Source organism: Pseudopodoces humilis, chromosome 1 (assembly GCF_049639895.1).
Source record: "Pseudopodoces humilis isolate 2021_Gansu_Grassland_sample_001 chromosome 1, ASM4963989v1, whole genome shotgun sequence".
Classification (NCBI taxonomy): Eukaryota; Metazoa; Chordata; class Aves; order Passeriformes; family Paridae; genus Pseudopodoces; species Pseudopodoces humilis.
In genome coordinates, this window is record NC_142200.1 from 38,621,307 (window position 1) to 38,641,110 (window position 19,804).

General features: G+C 36.2%; 1 protein-coding gene across 1 annotated transcript in view; it reads right to left on the reverse strand.

Moving 5' to 3' along the window:
- Positions 1–19,804, reverse strand: part of RP1 (RP1 axonemal microtubule associated) — a 204,109-nt gene that overhangs the window by 150,341 nt on the left and 33,964 nt on the right. Inside the window, exons 4-5 of the mRNA XM_088065349.1 lie at positions 10,461–11,111; positions 8,914–9,085 (exon numbers count right to left, since the gene is read on the reverse strand). Coding sequence (XP_087921475.1) covers positions 8,914–9,085; positions 10,461–11,099 — 811 coding nt within the window. The 5' untranslated portion in view covers positions 11,100–11,111. The remainder of the gene's footprint in view (positions 1–8,913; positions 9,086–10,460; positions 11,112–19,804) is intronic.

Here is a 19,804-nt window from a genome sequence, read left to right on the forward strand (position 1 = left end):
GCATTTGAATAGTATTTCCTACTTTTCATTTCAAATTAAATATATCAGTTGACTTTCTTCTGGGAAAAACATTTCTACTGAAAGGCAGTCTTCAAGCTCCTTCTCAACTGTCATGGAATACAAAAATCTTCTTAGAGCTTGGGCAGGTATTTCAAATTTCGGTTCTCTGTTGAAACAAGTAGCCATCATGTCTCTAAAATTAGATGACTGGTATACAACTACCTCTTAACAGATAATATTTCAGGGAAAAACTGCTTCCTATCTGAGAAATCATTGCCTTAGAAGAAAAACTTTTCTTCATGTGGTGTTTCCCATAAAAATGTAATTAATATTTGTATTTCAGCACTGATATACAATTGTGACTTATTTTGTCTAGTTATTCACACTGGGAGTTTTATTAGTTGAACTGTTCAGCAGTTTATTATGTGATTTTTTTATTTTTTTTCTGAAGATGTTTTTACTAATCTAATGTGATGGAAATTCCAAGATCTTTATTATGAGTCATTCTCATTGTTACTATTTCCGCTGTTCACTGTAGAAGAGCAAATTACTTCTTCTTTGTCTTCTTCTTCTATAGGAAAGGCATTTTTGTTTTTCAGATTTTCAGAGGCTTTGTGTTCAATGCTATTTAAGGAAGTGTCACACTTCAGAAATGTTTCAGAATGACAGGTTTCTGATGGATCTGCCAACATAGGAGAAAATTTTTCTTCAACAATATACATTAAATTTATTCTTAAGGTTTGACATATTTTTTTCTTTCCATTGGATAGCTCAGTATTTGTGCCTGTGACTAGATCACTGGGTTCGTGTTTGGATATACCATTTTGACAATTTCTGTCTTCCATGGGGTTTGCATTCATATCCTCTGAAATATGTAACTCCCCTAAAATATTTGTGTCCTTCAAAGTTGAAGATGCAAGTATTCCAAAGTTACTAATAAAATCTAAGGTGTTATCAGCATAAAACCTATTACAGATATTATTGGCAATCTTACTGATAGAGTTGTTTTTCAAAGTGACATGATTATTTTTGTCTGTCAGGTCTTGACCTGGCCATCCTAAATGTTTGCTCTTTTTGGCCAACATATTTTGACCCATCTGGTTCTCAATATCAGATGCCTTTTGGTAGGCATATCCTCTCTGCTCCTCATTAATTGGTATTACTGTTACCATCAGTATTGGACAGTGTTGGCCACATATCGCATGGAGCCTATCCAGAGAATCTTCTTCATGAGGAGCACTTCTATCCATGTTACTAGCATTAGTTGGCTGAGACTGGATGGGCACAGCATTTGAAGGCTTTTCCAATGGATGTACCTTGTTATCAGGCAATCTAAATTCTACAGATGAAAAGGCTGGAAAATTGGTGTCAGCCTGGGTGGAAGTAGAACCTGCCATGGTTGATGGATTGGTCATGTCTTTGTTTGGTGCAGGAAGGATCTTACCACTGCGAATAGGTTTGCCTTTTGTATTTGACTCATCCTGAAAGGGGTCTGAATCACTATTATGAGGCATATTGAAGTAGCTGCAAAATTTTTCAGGGGGTTTTACCATGTCTTCAAGTTCTGAAGAAGGGATCTCATCAAGGGTGGGGTACTGATCCAGATTGCCAAAGTGAGAGTATGGAACTTCATCACTTTCAATTGATGTTGTATCCAAATTACCATACATTCCAATCTGTTCAGGTGGTGACCTTCTTATCAAATGATTTTCTTTCAGAAGCCATTTACCTTTATCTATCAATATTCCTTCATCTTCACCAGCCTGAATGCTAGGTTGACAGTGTTGATTTGGAGATTCCTCTAAACAGTCATTAGTATAGCTTGTCTCTTCTCTGTTAAGGGCAGACTGTAGTGTTGGTAAAGGAGTATTTTCTCTTCTTGATATAGTGTCATCTTTGTTTACTTTTATTGGATATTCCTGTGATGGTAATGAAGAATGGGACAATTTCTCTGCAGAACAAGACATAGATTCTTGAGAAAAATAAATTATTTTTTCCCCCACTGCAGAGTGGAATCCTTCAGTATCCACTTGAAATACTTTTGATGTATAAGGAAATCCTTTGTGAAAGTCAGGCTTAAATGAAGCTTCTGTCTTGCCATAGAGTCTTTCAATAGTTCTCTTTACATAGCCAGTATTATAATGTTTTTCAAGTGCTTCCTCCCCACTTTCATTGGTCAAGTCACTGGATGCTCTAAAGTTATAGTCACTCTCTTCAGTATCTGGTCTGTAATCTGACCAGTCTGACGTAGCAGGACTTTTTAAGCATTTTTTTAATTGAGAGGTGTCAGAACACACTTTATCCTCCAGTTCTTCCACTTGCAGTTTCTGTTCTCCTTCAGTCATGTCACATTCTGTAATTTGCTTTGATTCATAACGAAATGATAATGGAGAGACTGTAGATAACCTCTCAGAGGTTTCCTCAGATATTTCTTCATCTTCCTTGTCACCCTGTACAGAATAATCCTCATTATTATATTCCACAGAGGTTTCAGTATCTAGTGTAAGTTGGTTTTCTGGGGCTTTGTCAGCATCTGCTGAATTTGGATCAACATTCTCAGCTTCATTTTTATCAGTAGTAACAGGTACAGTGTCTTTTTCACCTTCTAACTCAGAAGTATCCTGATCTAAGATACAATTGTTATCATTAGAAGTTATACTATGAACTGTGGAGTTAGGCTCTACTGAAGATTCCGACTCTTCATTAATGAATGATGTGTCCTGATTTTTTTCATATAGGCTATCAGGCATTTCTTCATTTCTTTCTGGTGTCTCTAAAGCTGATGGAAGGCTACAGGTATTTGAATTAGTATTGGCATATTGACCATCTAGTTGGGTTATGGGAGCAGTCATGTCTAAACCCTCTGTTTCTTTACAAATTTCCCTCTCTACATCAAAACAGCTTTCTGGTTCCCCAGTTAATTTTAGAGCTTCTTCAGAATTGACATCATCCATTGCAATGCAGGGCTTAACTGATTCTTCATGTTCATGCAAACGTGTATCATTAGGAATTTCAGAGATGGGCATATTCTCCTGTGTGCAGTCCTGCTTTTCAAGTTCCTTCCTAAAGTGTAATACCTTATTTTCTGTTGATTGTTGGAGATGTGAGAAGACAGCCTTCAGCTCATCAGCTTGTTCTATAGCTGCAGTTTGTTTCAGACATTTTAACTGTGTCAGTATTTCAGAACAGCTACAGGAATTCTTTTGCATATCATCTGTGATTGTCCCAATCAAACTCTCTCTCAGATTCAGTAAAAGTAGCCAAGCTAGGAGGGCATTGGAGGAAGAACCAAAGGCTGCAGGAGAAAGATCCGAAAAGCTGCAAGACTTTCCAATGCATCCACTATGTCCTTTCTGCAGACCAAGCAAAACTGATTGTAGTTCATGCAGCAAAATGTTAGACATGCAGTTATTCTGAACTTCAATTCCAATTTTCTCACTAACAATTGTGCAATCAGCTTGAACAGCAACTTCAGATCTTTTTCTTTTACATAGGTTGTTAATTTGAATGTCAACTTCTGCCATCTTTTTATCCTTGTCATGTGCTTCATGAAACAAATGTAGCTTACTCTCCTGATGAAATTCTGACTTTAGTGAATACTTAGCTTCTTCTACTATAGATGTGTTAGAATGAATCAAAGAGTCAGTTTGTCTTTCATCTGGATCTTTGGCTGAGTCTTCTGAAATTCTCAGTTTACCAATAGGCTTTAATGGTTTTTTTGTTAAATTATCTTCAAGTAGATGGTTTTTTCCAGTTACATGCACATTATTTGTGATAAATCTAGCTTCTTTTTCTATAGAAGCACCAGTATTTTCTTTGGGAAAAGAACACACACTGCTGTTCTCTGCAGTCCCTTCTTTTCTCTTTATAGGGGGTAAGACAGAATTTGATAACGAATTTTTCAGCCAAGTTTGGACATAATTTTCACGTGAATGTTCAACAGTCTCCTCTTGAAAACCTTCCTGGTTTAGAGACTCTAGTGTAATGGCACTCTCTGACATATTTAACTTATTTACAACTTTACCTAGATTTTTCTTCATCGCCTTTTGCTTTTTCTCCTTCTTTGATAGCAAATGTTCTGAATTATTTTTTTCCTTTTCTTTTTCAAAGCTGAGATTTTTTGGCACTTCTGAAAATGGCTTTGAAGTCACTGATGAGTTAGGTGTCTGTTTGAAAGTACTGGTTATAAGATGTGCACCTTCTTTCTCAGTGCTAATTGTATCCTGACTGTGTTCAGCTTCATTGTTTGAATCAGCTGTTATTAGACCATCTTCACTCTTTGCAGATGAAATGATACTGCTTTTTTTGCCTGACTTCAATTTTACCTTGGCTAACTTCTTGTTATTACTTCTTTTTTTCTTATTAGATGATGATGATCCATTTTGTTCCACTGAATCCTCATGATAGAACTCATCTTCAGCATATATAGTTTTGACTGAATTGGCAGACCCATCACTGTTTTTTGCAAAATATTCAGATCCTTTTTTCTGAGGCATTTCAGAATATTTATCCATAGCCTCTGTTGTGGAATCCTGTGTGATTTGCAACCCTTCACTTTTAATTACCCCTGAAATTTCCCTATGCTTTTGATTTTCATCTGTACCTTGCTCTAGCAAGCTAGATGATTTTCTTTTCTTCTTCTTTTTGGTGATGGATGATGCAGATTCACTGTTCTCAATGAGCATTGTCATCACAGGTTCAGTCGTGGCACAGATTTGATTCTCACTTTCTGTAACAGTAGGAAAGAATCTAGTCGTTGTATTTATGTTCTCAGTAGGACTGTTACTACATGGAGGTGTCATCATCTTCATCTGGCTATGTCCAGCACAGGTTGAATGCCCTGAATCCTGAGAAACAGCTATTAAATCAGCAGCTTGGCATTTTAATTCTTCTTTTGACTGACATAATTCAGAGTATGTAATGAAAGAACTTACTGATCTTTTTATTTGTTTAATATCACATGACTTTTGGATGTGATCTGCTGTACCTGGCCTAGCTGTCTGGTAAGTTTTTGATGATGGCATGAAACCACTGATGTTAGCTTTGGAAGTTGATACTAAACTACTATATGCACCTTGTCCCACAGCTGATTTCTCCAACATATTCTGTACTAATGCATCCTCATCAGGCACTTCTAATGTCTTCCTATTTGTGGTTTCTATAAACTCACTACTTTTGTGGCTTACTTTAAAAAGCATTTCTTCTTTTATATTTTCTGAAGAAAGCTTTAATAAACCATTGTCACTCATCTCATTAAAGTTTGGGTTACTGACACTTGATTTTTTTCTGCTTGAATGAGCTACCATGCAATACTCAGATGTTTTTTCTCCATTCTCTATTTCCTCACTGTAGGAAAACTGTCGTATTGTTTTCTCTTGAACCTCTTTCTCAGACACCAAGGTGACACTTTCAACTACTGCTTTCTTTTGTCTAACACGCCTTGGCCCAGGGGTGGGAGGCCTATAAAATCGAGGCTTGATATTTTCCTCGGGTACATTGCCTGCATCTAAATCTGCAGAATTGTTCTTCTCAGAGACGTTACAATCAGAAGTTTTCGAATCAGATTCTGATTCTTTGTCTGACATTTCCTCATTGGATTGCTGTACCGAGTCTTCCTCTTCTTTATTGCAGCTCTTCAAAAATGGAGCATCTTTTGGATTTATACACCCTGATGTATTTGCATTGGATGAGCAGTCTTCCACATTCATTGCAGAAGAACTGCAAATGGAGATATTTTTGTCATTAGAAAGGCCAGCACGACTTACGGTGGTTGTCCATTTAATGGTTTCTTCCTCTTTAATTTTGAATCGAACTTTCATTTCCACTGTGATACTGCCATCTTGATTAACATGAACAGATTTCTCAATGTCATCTTGATACTGTGCCACAGATAAGTCTTCACCAATAACTGACCGATTTCCTTCTATCCCATTATGGCTGTCAAGAACATAGGAAGACTCTGAGTTGTTATCATTTGAGTTGTTATCATTGCTGGATACTTTATCAGAAGAAACTGAGAATATCTGAGATCTTGAACTAGAGTCCATTTCAGCTGCCACTACCAATAATTCAATAATTACATTGAAATACAGATGCATTCAGTAGACAGAAAGTAGAGCAGACAAATACCATGGACAAGGATCCAGATGATTAGACAGCAGACAGGCAACAAAGGAACAGAAAAGAAGAAAGGAGAAAAATTAGTATTAAAGATACTAATGAAATGTGTTATTATACATACTTTGGTTTTTTTATTTATTTTGCATTAAAAAGTACAGAAAAAAAAATGAGTAATCTTGCTATTCATCTATGAAGTTTTCAGAGAAAGAAATAAAAGTCTTAATAAAGAATTAAGCATTTAAATACTTGTTAACTTAATTTTATTTTACAATAATTTCTTTCTAATGCCAGAACTGTGGCCTTATTTGAAGCTCCAAAGGCTAAAAAAGTAGGAGACGATCTCATTTTATACTTAGTTGAGAGCTGAGGTTGCCTTTAGCTTTTCAAGGGATTCATAGGCACTCACTTGTTTGGGCGTCAAGCTACCAGCTGCACCTCCTCTTCATGCTTTAGTGATCATTAATATATCATTTCCTATTAGTTCTTGCAGTTAGTACTAAAACATGTCAGTCAGGGTGAATATATATGTCCTTGGGCTTAACAATATACAGTGGATGAATAACTACTCTTTGTAATGTCACTGACACATGAGGGAAGGATTCATATCCAATCCTCTGGATCGACCTTCTATAAAAAAGTAAACAATTAAGTTCCTGAACTCCTTGTAAAACCTGAACTTAAATCATGACATGCTGAAACACATTTATCTGTACTTATGATACATATGAGTTATGTATCTGTGCTGTAGACAATGGTGCAAAACTCAGCATAGCCAATTTTGATTTTTTTAATTGATTTTTTTAATGTGGCCCAAAATGGGTTAGCATACACAATATATACTCCCACACTATGTTTTGATTACTCTGCAATAACTTGGATCTTTTAAAAAAGTTTCTCTCATCTCTCTCTCTCATAGCTGTTGCTGAAAAGTTGACAAGTAAAAGAACATGAGATAAGAATAAAGTTTGCTGATTTCCAAGGTCTTCTACATGTGCAAGGGAGACAGTGCAGGTACAGCCACACAAAGGTATGAACAGCTGCCAGTGATATATAAATGTATATAATTCACCATTTAATAGATAAGTTTCACTTACAAAAAGTATTTTAACACATGTAATATTAACTGATCTACATTTCTTGAATTAGAGTTTGTTTTTTTAAGTGGTCTCCCGTCAAGACTTTTTCAGTAATATGTTATCATTACAGAGACACGTCTATAACCTCAGGCAAATAGTCTTGCAAATTTCTCAAGCAGATGCCTTACCATGAACTGAATAAGAAACAAAAGTTAGTACAAACTTTTCTATCACAGACAGAACTTATGCTTCCCAAAGTATCTCACCTTCTCTGTCTCGGGAAATTGAATTAGAACAAAGATGCTGAAATTTCATTTCCCATGTTTTCATATCATCAATTATGTCTCCTATACCTGACATTTTTTATATTCTCAGGTTAAAGGCAAAAAGAGGGTTGTTTTTTCCTCACTCCTTCTGTGATTACTGTTAACTAAGAATTAGAAACAGTAGATAATCAGTTTCAGCAGCTCAGGTTTTCTATGATTGCAAGGTTCAGTCTCTGTCTCAAAGCAAAATCAGAGTAGGATTTTTGTTTCTGCAGAACTTTCATTCTCAAAATGTTCACATTTATTCTCCCTTGACTCATTATGTTATGCTCTGCAAACAGGTCTCAAGCTGTGCAAGTCAAAGTACATTAAGGCTGTAAAAACTTAAACTTAATAGCTTGGTGGGGAGATAATAAAGTGCAAGAAATGTGAATGGAACTCCCTCAAGCAAATGGAAATCAAATGTCATATATTAATGTACTCCACAACACTGTCAGGGTTACCGTGGAAAGTCCCAGTACAGTAACAATTAAACTGTTCCGTGGGTTCTCCAGTACAGCACGAAGCTGTAGCAAGAACAGCTGGGACTTAAACCTCTGGTTTAAGGAAGTTCCTGCAGATAGTACCTCAGCCCTACAAGATGCTCTGATGTCAGGAATTCCCACAGGACCTAAAGCTCTGGAAGTGCAGCATTTGATTTCCCTCTACCTCAGGTTATTCATCTAGACTGGCCTCTCTCCAAGAGCTCCTCATGTTCTTGATCATCCACTGGCTACCCCACACTCTTCCTGACCTTATCAGTGGAGCAACTTCATGAGCAATCAAAGAGAAAGTATGTATTTGTGTATCTTTTCCCAAACTTATTAAAAAAATGTATATAACAGCCATGAGGATGTAGGAACGCACAACACTCTGTTCAGGCAAAATCAGCTTCAAAAATATGATGAATTTGTGAGTGGATGGATGCTATACTAGTTGTCCTATTTATGGGGAGCATGCAACAAGAGAAGAGTAAATCAGGAGAAGCCAAACCTCCACTGGTTAAGTTCTGAAAACTGAACAAAAGTTTTGCCCAAGCAATGCAATGAGAGCCTAAAGTCTCCTGAGGTTTTACCTTTACCACTGTTTTTATTAATTCTGACACCAAAAAAAAATCATAACAATGGCAATCAAGTGAATTAAAATGAACTATACTCAAAGATTTTCATCTGTGTTCTGAGTAAGTTTGTCAGAAACAAAATATGCATACTAGCTGAGTACTTACCAGAAACTTACATTTTAAAAAGAAAATTAACACTTTGATCTTTCATAAGCTTATAGAGGAGTCACAGCAGATATAAGCAGTTTCAACTGGCCTTTATGAATATCCTTGATCCCAGTAAGATTGTCACTGTTTATGCCTTATGCTGAGAGATAAATTAATAAAATACAAATTAATTTAAAGAACTTACTCTTTTCACTTTCTGACTTGGCATTTGCTTTTGGGTACACACGATTTCCGATTCCAAGCAATTTAGCAGGCCGCAAATACCCAAGAGATTCATAATTGCTTGGTTTAAAAGGCTCTCTCCCTGCTGCAACTACAGCTCCAGAGCACAATATCAGGGCCTGAAGATTAGGAACCTGGAAAAAGAAGTAACATTAAATTCTCTGCCTTAGTAACCACCAAAAAATAATGTGAGAGATTTATCCCTTCCAAGCTTTATATCTTCACTTCTTAGTCTCTACATTCATTTGCAGCAGACTATTAAATATGTATCACAGCACAGAATTCATTTTTCAATTCCTTTAAGGCAATTCCTATTTCTGTGAGGATGTATCTTGCTATATAAATATTTTGGATAGTTACTTCAAGAAACAACTTGGATCCAGATCAAAATTTTCTTAAAATTTAATTGTTTACATATGTTATTTTGTTTCATCATTGCACATTGACTGCTCATAGTCATGAAATACGAATATGCATTTGGAGGTAGGTATACATATGGAGACATACTTGGAGGAAAAATTCAGAATACAGCACAAGTTGTTGACTCATACTTCCACAAAGGAATAGGACACTACCACAGAGCATTATACTTTGGAAAAGATCTGTGGAGGTCATGTAGTTCAAGCCTCTACTCAAAGCAGATCTGACTGGATCAAGGTGCTCAGAGCCTTGTCTGACAGTTTGGAATGTATGTTCCAAAATATAGTACAAGATAATGTTTACAAACTGCACTTCACTAAATTGTGGCAGTGAATATGGACAGGTTCTCAACCTAATACACAATTTCAACATGTGAAGGGTAAACAGGAGATTTCCCTTACACTCTTGGAGTTCTGCATGGAATTCTCTTTAGATATCTGCTATGTGTAACCATATGTATTTTTCTGTGGTTAAACAACAGACAGAAAAAACAGAGATAAAATTATAAAAGCAGCATGCAAGATTAAAATCTGGATTATTACTGCTGCACCATCTGAGTTTAGAGGTACAGAACCTGGTCCATGGTTTGAAAACTATAATAGGGACTAAGGTGTCAGAGTTTCAAGTTATAAATGGCAAACCACTCTGCCTTTGTGCAATGATAAAAATATGTGTGGGCATTTGATGCTACTTACCATGTTCTAAAACATTAAAAATCCCAGATAAACAGCATTAAGACTAAAGGAAAATTTTGTGCAAATGGATAAAAGTATAGAATAGGGAGCATGCCTGAAAGAGGCTTGAGTAAGAGAATGAAGTGTTTTGCTCTTTTTGCTTAAAATTAAATGTATATGTGTCTTCACTAGCTTCTCTCTGTTCCCAAAATTCCAGTATATTTCCTTCAAGCTAGTAGCCCTTCTAAGAGGGGAAAAAGAATAGAAAGTAAACAAATTAAATTTAGTACATCTGATCGCACATCTGATCATACATCAGGACCATGTTTCAAGCTCACAGTGGATATTTTTTTTTTTAATTTAAAATAATCTAGAAGAAATAATAAAAGAAGTCAGTACTCATCCATATTCTCACCTTTCTGCCATCAGTGGTATAGAGTTTTGCAACTGGATATTGCATTAACTCACTCATATAATCCAGAAAGGCTTCGAATGTTTGTGTATTTTTCTTCCCCAAAACTATGGTGCGCCTATGTCTTACATCCCCATTTTTGAAAACAAGCATCTTTTTGGGAGTTGTTATTCTGCTTTCTCGATGGCCAAACCCATCTTCATTCTGCCTTGCTAATTGCACAGCTCGACGACGAGCACTGACAGGCCTGCTGATCTGCCAGGGCAGTGGCTTTTTGCTGGCCTGTTCCAGGTTGATGGGCTTCATTTTCCTCTGATGGGAGCAAATATAGGATTTTCCATCTTCCAGATCCTCCAGATTGGTGATGCTGTGTCTCCCTCTGGGTGTACTAATATTCCTTACTCCAAAAGGCAGCGGGACCCGTTTGGATAAACTATCCAGCAAGGCATCAAATGTCTTGTAAGACCTGCTATTAACCACCATTTTGATTCCATTAAACTGGGGATCTCCGCTTTTATAGAAACAAATGCGTTTTGCCACAACTGGTTCAGTAACATTGAAATGGCGCGTGGATAAACTCTGTTCACTCTCGGAGGAGTTTGGATGATTCACCGAGTAACTACTTGAAGGTGTTTCACTCATTTTGACAGCAATCTGGAAGAAAAAAAAGAGATGGATGTAAAACTTTTCCTGTGACTAGTAAAAATATGATCTACATTTTGAAAGGTGCAGAAAGAGGATTTATGAGAAACCAACGGCAGCATGTTGTGCCAAAAATCACTGGATTTAAATGGATTCAAGCTGTTATCACTAAATTCCACAAAGACTCCAGTACTGTCAGATTAAGTTAGCATAGCTCTGCTTGCAAGTATTCCCAAAACTCTCCAATGTAATTTCAAATCTCTTATCATTTTGGTGCAAGAGAACTTCTCTTAGAAGGAGGTGGTTTGTCAGTCCATCCTTTCTTGAGCATGAAGCTAATGACATTTCACATTTAAGATATTTAAGAAAAGTCCTTACTAGGAGGGAGAAATTTGGTATGAACCTTTTTTGGTCCAAAATAGCTAAACTGAAAGATGATGCAACTCAGTCTGATCTTATATACTAGTTTCAAACCAAGGCAAAACTGTGGAAATCAGAGAAAAGTCTCCTGATTTACAGCACTGTAATCTATACCATAATAAGGTCCAAAACATGTGCTAAAGTTTTATCATAAATTGACATATTATTTGCTTTTCTATTACAAGTTTTATGTCTCACAATACATATTTACTACAACAGCCACATTTATACTGAGCAAAAAATAACTACTAACAAAATAAGGCATTTTTAGTAAAATGAAAGCCTAAGTCACTCAAAAAACCACAAAAAATTCAGGTATTCTTCAGGAGAAGTAGCCTTGAAACGAAAACTTTTAAATCTTTTTAAAATATTTTTAAATATTTTAAAATATTTTTGTCTTATAAACAATAAATTATTTCTGACAACCATATTGATAGTCTTTGTGCTTGTAAATAGAGCACCAATCTTTCCATTTTAATCCAATCTAAATATAGATACTGTAATGACAACCTTTTAAGTGACTAAAATAACTTTATCTTAATGATTGGCTTGCTTTCACTGGAACATAGGGTAAAAACATTCAACTAATTAGCCTCAGGGAAACAGTTTTAGTAGACTTTTACTGAAAAACTACATAGCAGTCTCAGGGAATACTTGTCAACAAAATAAAATAAATTCTTTGATGATGTAATCTTAATATAGCTGCCATATTGAATAATGGAACAATCTCTGGCTACCATTTATTTGTCTGAATGAAGCTATGGAAAACTGTATTCTGATTATTTAATACTGCATATATCAGTTCTGAAATTGATAAGAAAGTGTTATATTTCAAGACAGTGAAGGTTGAAATCAAGTTTGCTTTGGTAAGAATTTTTCTTACTGTGTTCTTACAGATTTTCCAGTAATGCTTCAGCTGAATTGCAATAGTGCACTGCTTCAGCTCAGGTGTTTTGCCTTCACTAGGAGTTAATTATTTTGAACACTGATCAGAACACAGGAAGAAATGTCTCCTTATAAGACACAATTTATGCTGTAAAATACACTCCACTAAGTGCTAAAACTAAAAAATATCCAAACAGGACTGCAGCAGAATGATGTACTCTAAGATTGATTTGCACAGCCACAATTACATTTAAAATAAATAAACAAAATTTAAAAGCCTAAAAAATGAAAAACAAAAAAAGCATTTAATTAAGGAGCATGCAAGAAGACATTTTCAAGGTTGGCAGCAGCAGCTTATACAACCCAGCTAGTGAAATGGCTTACTTTCTGTAGGAGGGAGGAGCTCCACTTCAACTAGAACCACTGGCAGCTACAGTTGTTCATCTTTTTTGACATATCTACTCACTAAGCTGAGTAAATTTTCACTATACTTCTATACTGAGAGGTTGACAGGTGAGTTTAGACTAGGGACGCAACTTGAACCAGACATTTTGTGCTGCATGAGTCATTCTGCTTAGCTGGATATGCCTAGAGGAAATCTATAAGGGCATTTTGTTTTCCAGCTGCAACACAAACTTTCCTACTCTCTTTGAAGAGCAAATGTTCTGCTGGAGTGAAAGCAGCAATGACAGAAGTTCTTCAGTGAACTGAATGTCATGTTACTCCATTTCAGCTGGCCAAGACTGGAGTTTGAGAGTCCAGTCCAGGATCTCTGCAGAAAAAGCGTTATTGTCAACACTGGCCAGAGAGAGAAATGAAAAGACACTGCTCCTCAGCTACCCTCTACTGTACTTCTAACACTTTGTGAAAATGGAGTGGAATTTCATCTGTGTGACCTGATTATTCACTCTTAATAGAGATAAGATAGGTGGATTTTCTCATGAGACCACTGGTGTTAATCACTTTGGAATTAGCATCTAAGAAGCCGTTCTAGATATTTGTGTTTGTGCAAAACATTCAGTTACATAAGCATCAACATTTGAAAGAGAAATACAACATATTTCACATTAAGATAATTATTAAATTTAGTCTTGACATTGTGGAAGTACTGAAATCCAAGACAAAGAGGAAATATACATACCAAGATAGAAAAAAGCACACTTTCCAGTATAAACATGAAATAATTTCAATGCACAAAACTAAGAAAAATAAGTTTTCCTTAGCAAAATGGATGATATACCTTTATATGGCACACCATGTTTCTAGCATTAATTTTAATAGCAAAAATTGCTTCTGCAACTTTAAGATTCCTTATAGTTACATTTTATGAAGAGAAAACGTTTCAACAATGAACAATCAACTTATTGTAGAAGACTTTTTCATACTATGCGCCACCACAAAATACCTTAATTTAATCATAAACGTACAACCAATTTTCATACTTAAATGATATTCTAAAATTAAGAAATAGCTGATATTACATGAAATAGGATGCCTATTAAGATATTTCTGCAACTAAAATGTTGAGAAATTTATTCTCCAAGAAAAGAAAACAGAACTTCGTCTTTTCCCTGCATTCTATAAACAAAACTATTCATGCAGTGTTTACGCACAAAGCTAAATTCTATAAAGACACTAAGTGGAACACTTTGTTCTAAATACATAATACCCTCAATGCCATAGAGCTGGTAAGCATTGCATACAATTTTATCATACTCACCCACAGTCCTTTGTAAACAAAAGAAAGTATAGTTTGTTTTCAGAGATTCATAAATTGTACATGTGGCTGTCTATGCCGCATGAAACAACATCCTTAGTCTTATTCCAAGTATGTTCAGCCTGAAAAAACATCATAATCCTCTTGCTTAATCTCAGCTAATGTGAATCACCAGACCAGGTTCACCACAAGCAGCCACTGTTCAGAGCAGAATGTCTAACACCTCATCCAGCAAGTCCTCTTATATGATGTTAAAACACTATTTACCTATTAAATATTTCATTTGTATAACTTTCTATTTACTTAGATTGCTTAAGAAAGTCACATAACCGCATAAAATAAAAATGTGGGTGGGCAATGTGAGTTATCTAATCTACCTCCTTGCCAGAGTAGGTTTATCATCCAAACTAAATCCTTTAGTGATAAAAAATTTTAATATACTAAAAATGAAGTTTCTATCACTCACCTTCTGAGACTATTAACTATCTCTAATTATTAGATAATCCTTGTTTTCTTTCATTCACTTCCTCAGGTTGATTCTCTTTGTGCTAAAGATTCTCCCATATTTTTCTATATTCAGATAACAATGAAAATAGTTCCAGAATTTCTCTAACAATAGTTAGTAAAACATGACAGTCTGAAGGAGTTTTGTAATCCATAAGGCATTCTTTATGGCATTCTTCGTGTTGGAAAAAAGGCCATGACTATTAATGTGTGTGAATATAGTTCAGGAAGAGATAGGAGGATTATGTTTAACTGTATATTAGTTATGCCCTGGAATGTGGATTTTTTTTTTTCTTTTTTCAGTGGAAATACTATGTTCCCAGGTGGTAAGTGTTCCATCTAATTGCCACCAGATGTATAATCTGATTTGAAGCTTCTTTGCCTAATCAGGATTACACCAAGCTCCCAAAACTAGCTGTTAGAACAGTAACAAAAACACTGCTCAGTAAACACTACTACTACATGCTGTAATGAGTTTTTAACCGGTCTCCTTAGTAGAGAATTCAACATTTATTGAAGCTGCAAAATACCACTTCAGTTCCACTTTCACAAGATACACAGGTACAAAGATTAAATTATAATGTTGCACAGATATTTCGCTATAAACATTGCTTTTTATAGTAATATATAAATACAATTATTGTGGTCCTTAATCTATTTTAGCTGTTGTGCCTGTATTCTAGTCAGTATTCTGTTGTTTACACTTGTTCAGAAGACAAACAAGTGCTATTCTGATGTCTTAAAACTGCTTGTAATAGGAATTGATATTGGGTTGGATTTCCCTACAGCGTAGGATATAAAACATCGTTGCTACCCTCATTAATGTTCCAGTGCATGCAAAGACACTTTCAATAAACAGCTAATCCATCAGTGACTTCTGGGTGTCACTAGAACTGGGGACTCAAGAGATCATGCTGCTGGGGCCTGGTGAAGATGACAATCAAGTGTCACCATTTGACAGTGTAAATGCCTCTTATGTCTCCAGGACTTCAAAAGGCTTGCAAAGTTTCTGTCCAGACTTTTGTAACTTAAAGGTCCACTGCATTCATTTTTGTACTACAAAAACTTCATATATTCTGAAAAGATAGAAGAAATCATCAACTTTATCGTAAAAATAGAATTATGCTTTATTAAGGCTTAAAGCTAACAAGTCACAAAAAAATCATCACTGTTCTAAAGCAATCAATATTGATACAGAAACACCTTTCATCCATTTGTGTGGGCAACTTGGCTGACATTCATGGAATTATTAAAATTTTGCAATAAGAATTTAGCCTTAATATCTGGACAACAGTCGTTCTTCATATATATCTTTCAAAAATAAAAATCAGTGAATATAAAATTAGTCCAGAAAATTGAAGCAATCGAAATCAGGCCACATGAGAAAACATATCACTGATTAAAATTGTAATGGCAAGCATGTTTACAATTTTTCTGAGTTGCTGTCATTCTCACTTTTAAATTACAAGCCTGTTTATCTCCAAAACACCTTCAATTCTATATTCTAATACTAAATATTGCACTTAACTGCACTCAATATGGTCCTTGGTCCTATTTTTTAAGGGTTATTTACTGGGCAATAACTGAAATTAGGAACATATCACTGTGAGACTGCCACTAAGTTTCAGTGAGAGGTCTCTTCTCTCACTGAAAAGACGCAAAAAGAAGAAAGCTCACATTTGGCTCTTTGTAAACATCATGCCAGATAAGTACAAAGGATCTACTCTAATGACCCCAAGCATCAGTGGGACTTTTCTCTTTTTTTTGTTTTCCAAAGGTTGTCCTCTAGGAAGGCGGTGCAAGAGACACGGCCAGTTGGAGGTCCAGTGCCTGCAGCACCATCCTATGAGGCTAAAGGCCTGAGTCCAGTACCCTAAGGAAACATAACCTGCTGAGTTCAGCCCTACCTGGGCTGAACCAAAGCTCAAGTGGATGTTTTCTACGTCTAAAGTTTCTAAATGATTCCAAAATTCTTTGTATGAGACCAGAAAAATACAGCATCAAAATAATTGGAACAAATACTTTTATCACTACACTTCCTTATTTTGAATTACTCCTTCCTTTCTATGGACTTTGCTTCAGTAACTGAACTGAATAAATGTTTAAAGTACTTAAATATAACCTAGGCTTTCCACCTCCTTCTACAAGACCTCAGTGTTTCTCAAGACCGCCATACCCAAGAAATGACGCCTGAGAAAGAAACAGTATGTTAGCAATTACATTCACATGTTTGTTGATATATCTTTTTTTTTCATTAGCAGATAACCAGCATCCCAGGTTGAGAAACATAAGCAGCCTTTTCTGCAGCATTATCCTGAGTGGGAGCAGGGTCAGAGCCCTGTGTGTGATGAGGACTTCCTTGCCTGGCAATCCTGGTGCCCTTGAATGACACCCTTTGTTTAAGTCGAGCCATATGGAGCAGCAGCTAACACTCCAGTGCTTTTATCATTCACGAGTGAGTCACTTCTTCAGAAAGGGCAGTTGCTACACCAGTTAAACTATTACTGTTGATCTCATGCCCCAAGAAAATGCTGATAATGTGCCTTATATTTCCAAGTCCCTGGAAGCTCTTATATTTCTGTTTTGTTTTTTTTTTTTTAATTGGACTGCTCAGTAAGGTATGGAATTAGGAAACTGCTATCAAGCTAAAAAGGAAATTATCACATTAGAAGCAGGGGTCTGGGTTAAGTTCCCTTCAGTATGACCAGACTGTTTACATCCTTTCCAGCAAAGCTTTCCAAAAAATGTGGCACTATTAATATGTTACTACTGATAAGATTTTGAACCACCACATTACAACAGCATTTTACTGTTTGATATACATGAACTTCTTATCAAGTTAATCCTCACAGACTTTTATTCATTAAATTCTCCAACAGAGATTTGATAACCAACAGCTGAGGATGCAAAATGAGGAAAAAAAGTATTCCTCTGTGGAGGAAAACAAAACAAAATAAAGACAAAGCTCTGCTTTTAAGAGAACTCTGCCTGAATGGTTAGCTGAACTGAAAAACTCCTGTTTGAGTTGTTCTGGTTTTTGACCACCACTACATTTTAACTCAAATCTGAATACACATTTGTGTTCAGTAGACAGATTCCTCTGGGAAATGTCTGGCCTTCCAGAACTACAAATTAACCCATCATCTTTAACTGAGCTAGAATTTAATTCTGGAATGCATAGCCTATCTCAGATTTAAATGCATAACCATTCTCAGATAAGTTTTCCTTATTTTCTTGCCTCAGATGTATTGAACCATCTACACTTACTTTCTGCTCTGTAGTTTATATTAATTGAAGGGAAGGGTCAGCCATGTTCTCATTTTTTCTGAATGTGAACATCTGGAAAAAAGAGCCATCCTAGACTGCATTCTTATTTGTTTGCATTACATTTACACAAGTCACTGCAGTGATATGTGAATGCCTACAGGGCTCAAATTCTTTAAACAGGACAAAAAGTGACTAGAAATTTTTCCATATCCCTAGTTTTCTTTTACAACATTTTTAAAATTTCTTTTCTTCCCTGAATATTTGCTTTCATGACCTTTGCAACCCTTTCACCAAATTAATAATGCAGTCATCTGTGAACCAACCTCAACACACCATGATTTGTAAAAAAAAGCCATGTTACAACTAACTGCAAATCAAATCAGTGCTGTCAACTTATTAAAGATTGATTTCTTACTATATTGGTCATAAAATCTTAATGTTTTTCTGAAAATTTCACTTATTAAGACAGCTAGGGTTGTCACACAATCTTTTTTTATGATTTTTTACCTTCCTTGTATTTCTTAACAATCTGTTAATTTATAACTATTATTCTTTGCATGTCCCAAAGAACATGGCCAAAGAAGAGATTAAGCAGGCAGCACAGGAGTTCCTTGGCTAAGTTGTTATCACCTTACCTTGCCATTTGCCTCAGTTTGTCTACCTGAAATTCCCTGCAATGGCCTTAGCTTTCCTATTTTGTGGAGATATTGTGAAGCATAAAGTAGTCTCCAGCAGCATAAGACTATGAGGGACAGACCTTTTGGTTCCTTCCAGGGGACATAATAAAATCTTTTGCTAGGATCTGGTCTTATTTCCTTGATGGCTTAGCTATTTTACAGTTTTGCCTCCTACAAAATTAAAGTTTTAAAGTAAAAAAATTACATCTTCAAACACTTGCTCTGATCTGCTGCCTACTCCTGCAGGTGCCCAGGCTCCTGAGGCTCCCAAATTGCTAACAGTACAGCTCTGCTGCTGGACACGTGTACAACTATCCCAGCTCTGACAACACTAAGCTGCTTAATGTCTTATCCTTGGTGCAACTCAAAACTCGTCACTGCTTTGCCAATCTTGCCTGAAGAAACCTGGCCATCCTCTCTCACAGCCTGGGCAGACAGCTGTTGCTCTCCCCCATTCCTCTGGAGAGGAAAGAGCTCTCTTTCCTCTCCAGAGTTCCAGTTCAGTGCCTGATTTAGAGCAAGGATTTAAATCCGTATATCGAAGCCTGCAAGTCATTGTAGCAGCTCAGTGCTCCTCCTCCTGTCTAGGTTCGGTATCAGAACGGACTGATGAGTGCACAACATCTAATTCCACAACAGACTTCACAGCTACAAATGCCCAGTGGCAAGACACACCTAATTTTAAGCCATGATTTAGATACCCATTTCTTTGACAGACATAAAAAAAGTGTCAGATATAGACATACACACACATACATCTAAAGGCTCTGTTTCTGCCTAGGATTCAGAAGCCAAAATATCCAACTCAAATCTGAGCATGCCTGGATGAGACAGCCCATCTACCTCCAGCCACTGTATCACTCACTGTGCCTCTATCCCCAGTAAAATCCAGATCAGTTGGGTTAACTCTCGGTACAAGCAAGAAGATCTGAGAAAATACAAGTACTACTGACTTTTATTTGGCTGTCACACAGATATTAGATATAAAAATGGAACCAAATATATGTTCCTAGTATCAACCCAGGATTCCCATGCTGAGATTTAAAGTTGAAGTCAGTCACCACTTCTGTTACTCTAGCTCTCCAAGAGACTCGGTTTTTCCCTTTCTGCATTTACTCTCACTTACATATAAACATTTTAGGTAGGTATTTCTGCATATGCATGTTTATGTCTAACTGGGTGTGTGTAGATACACAAATACACACCTACACCCAAAGAGAAGCTCTACTCAAATA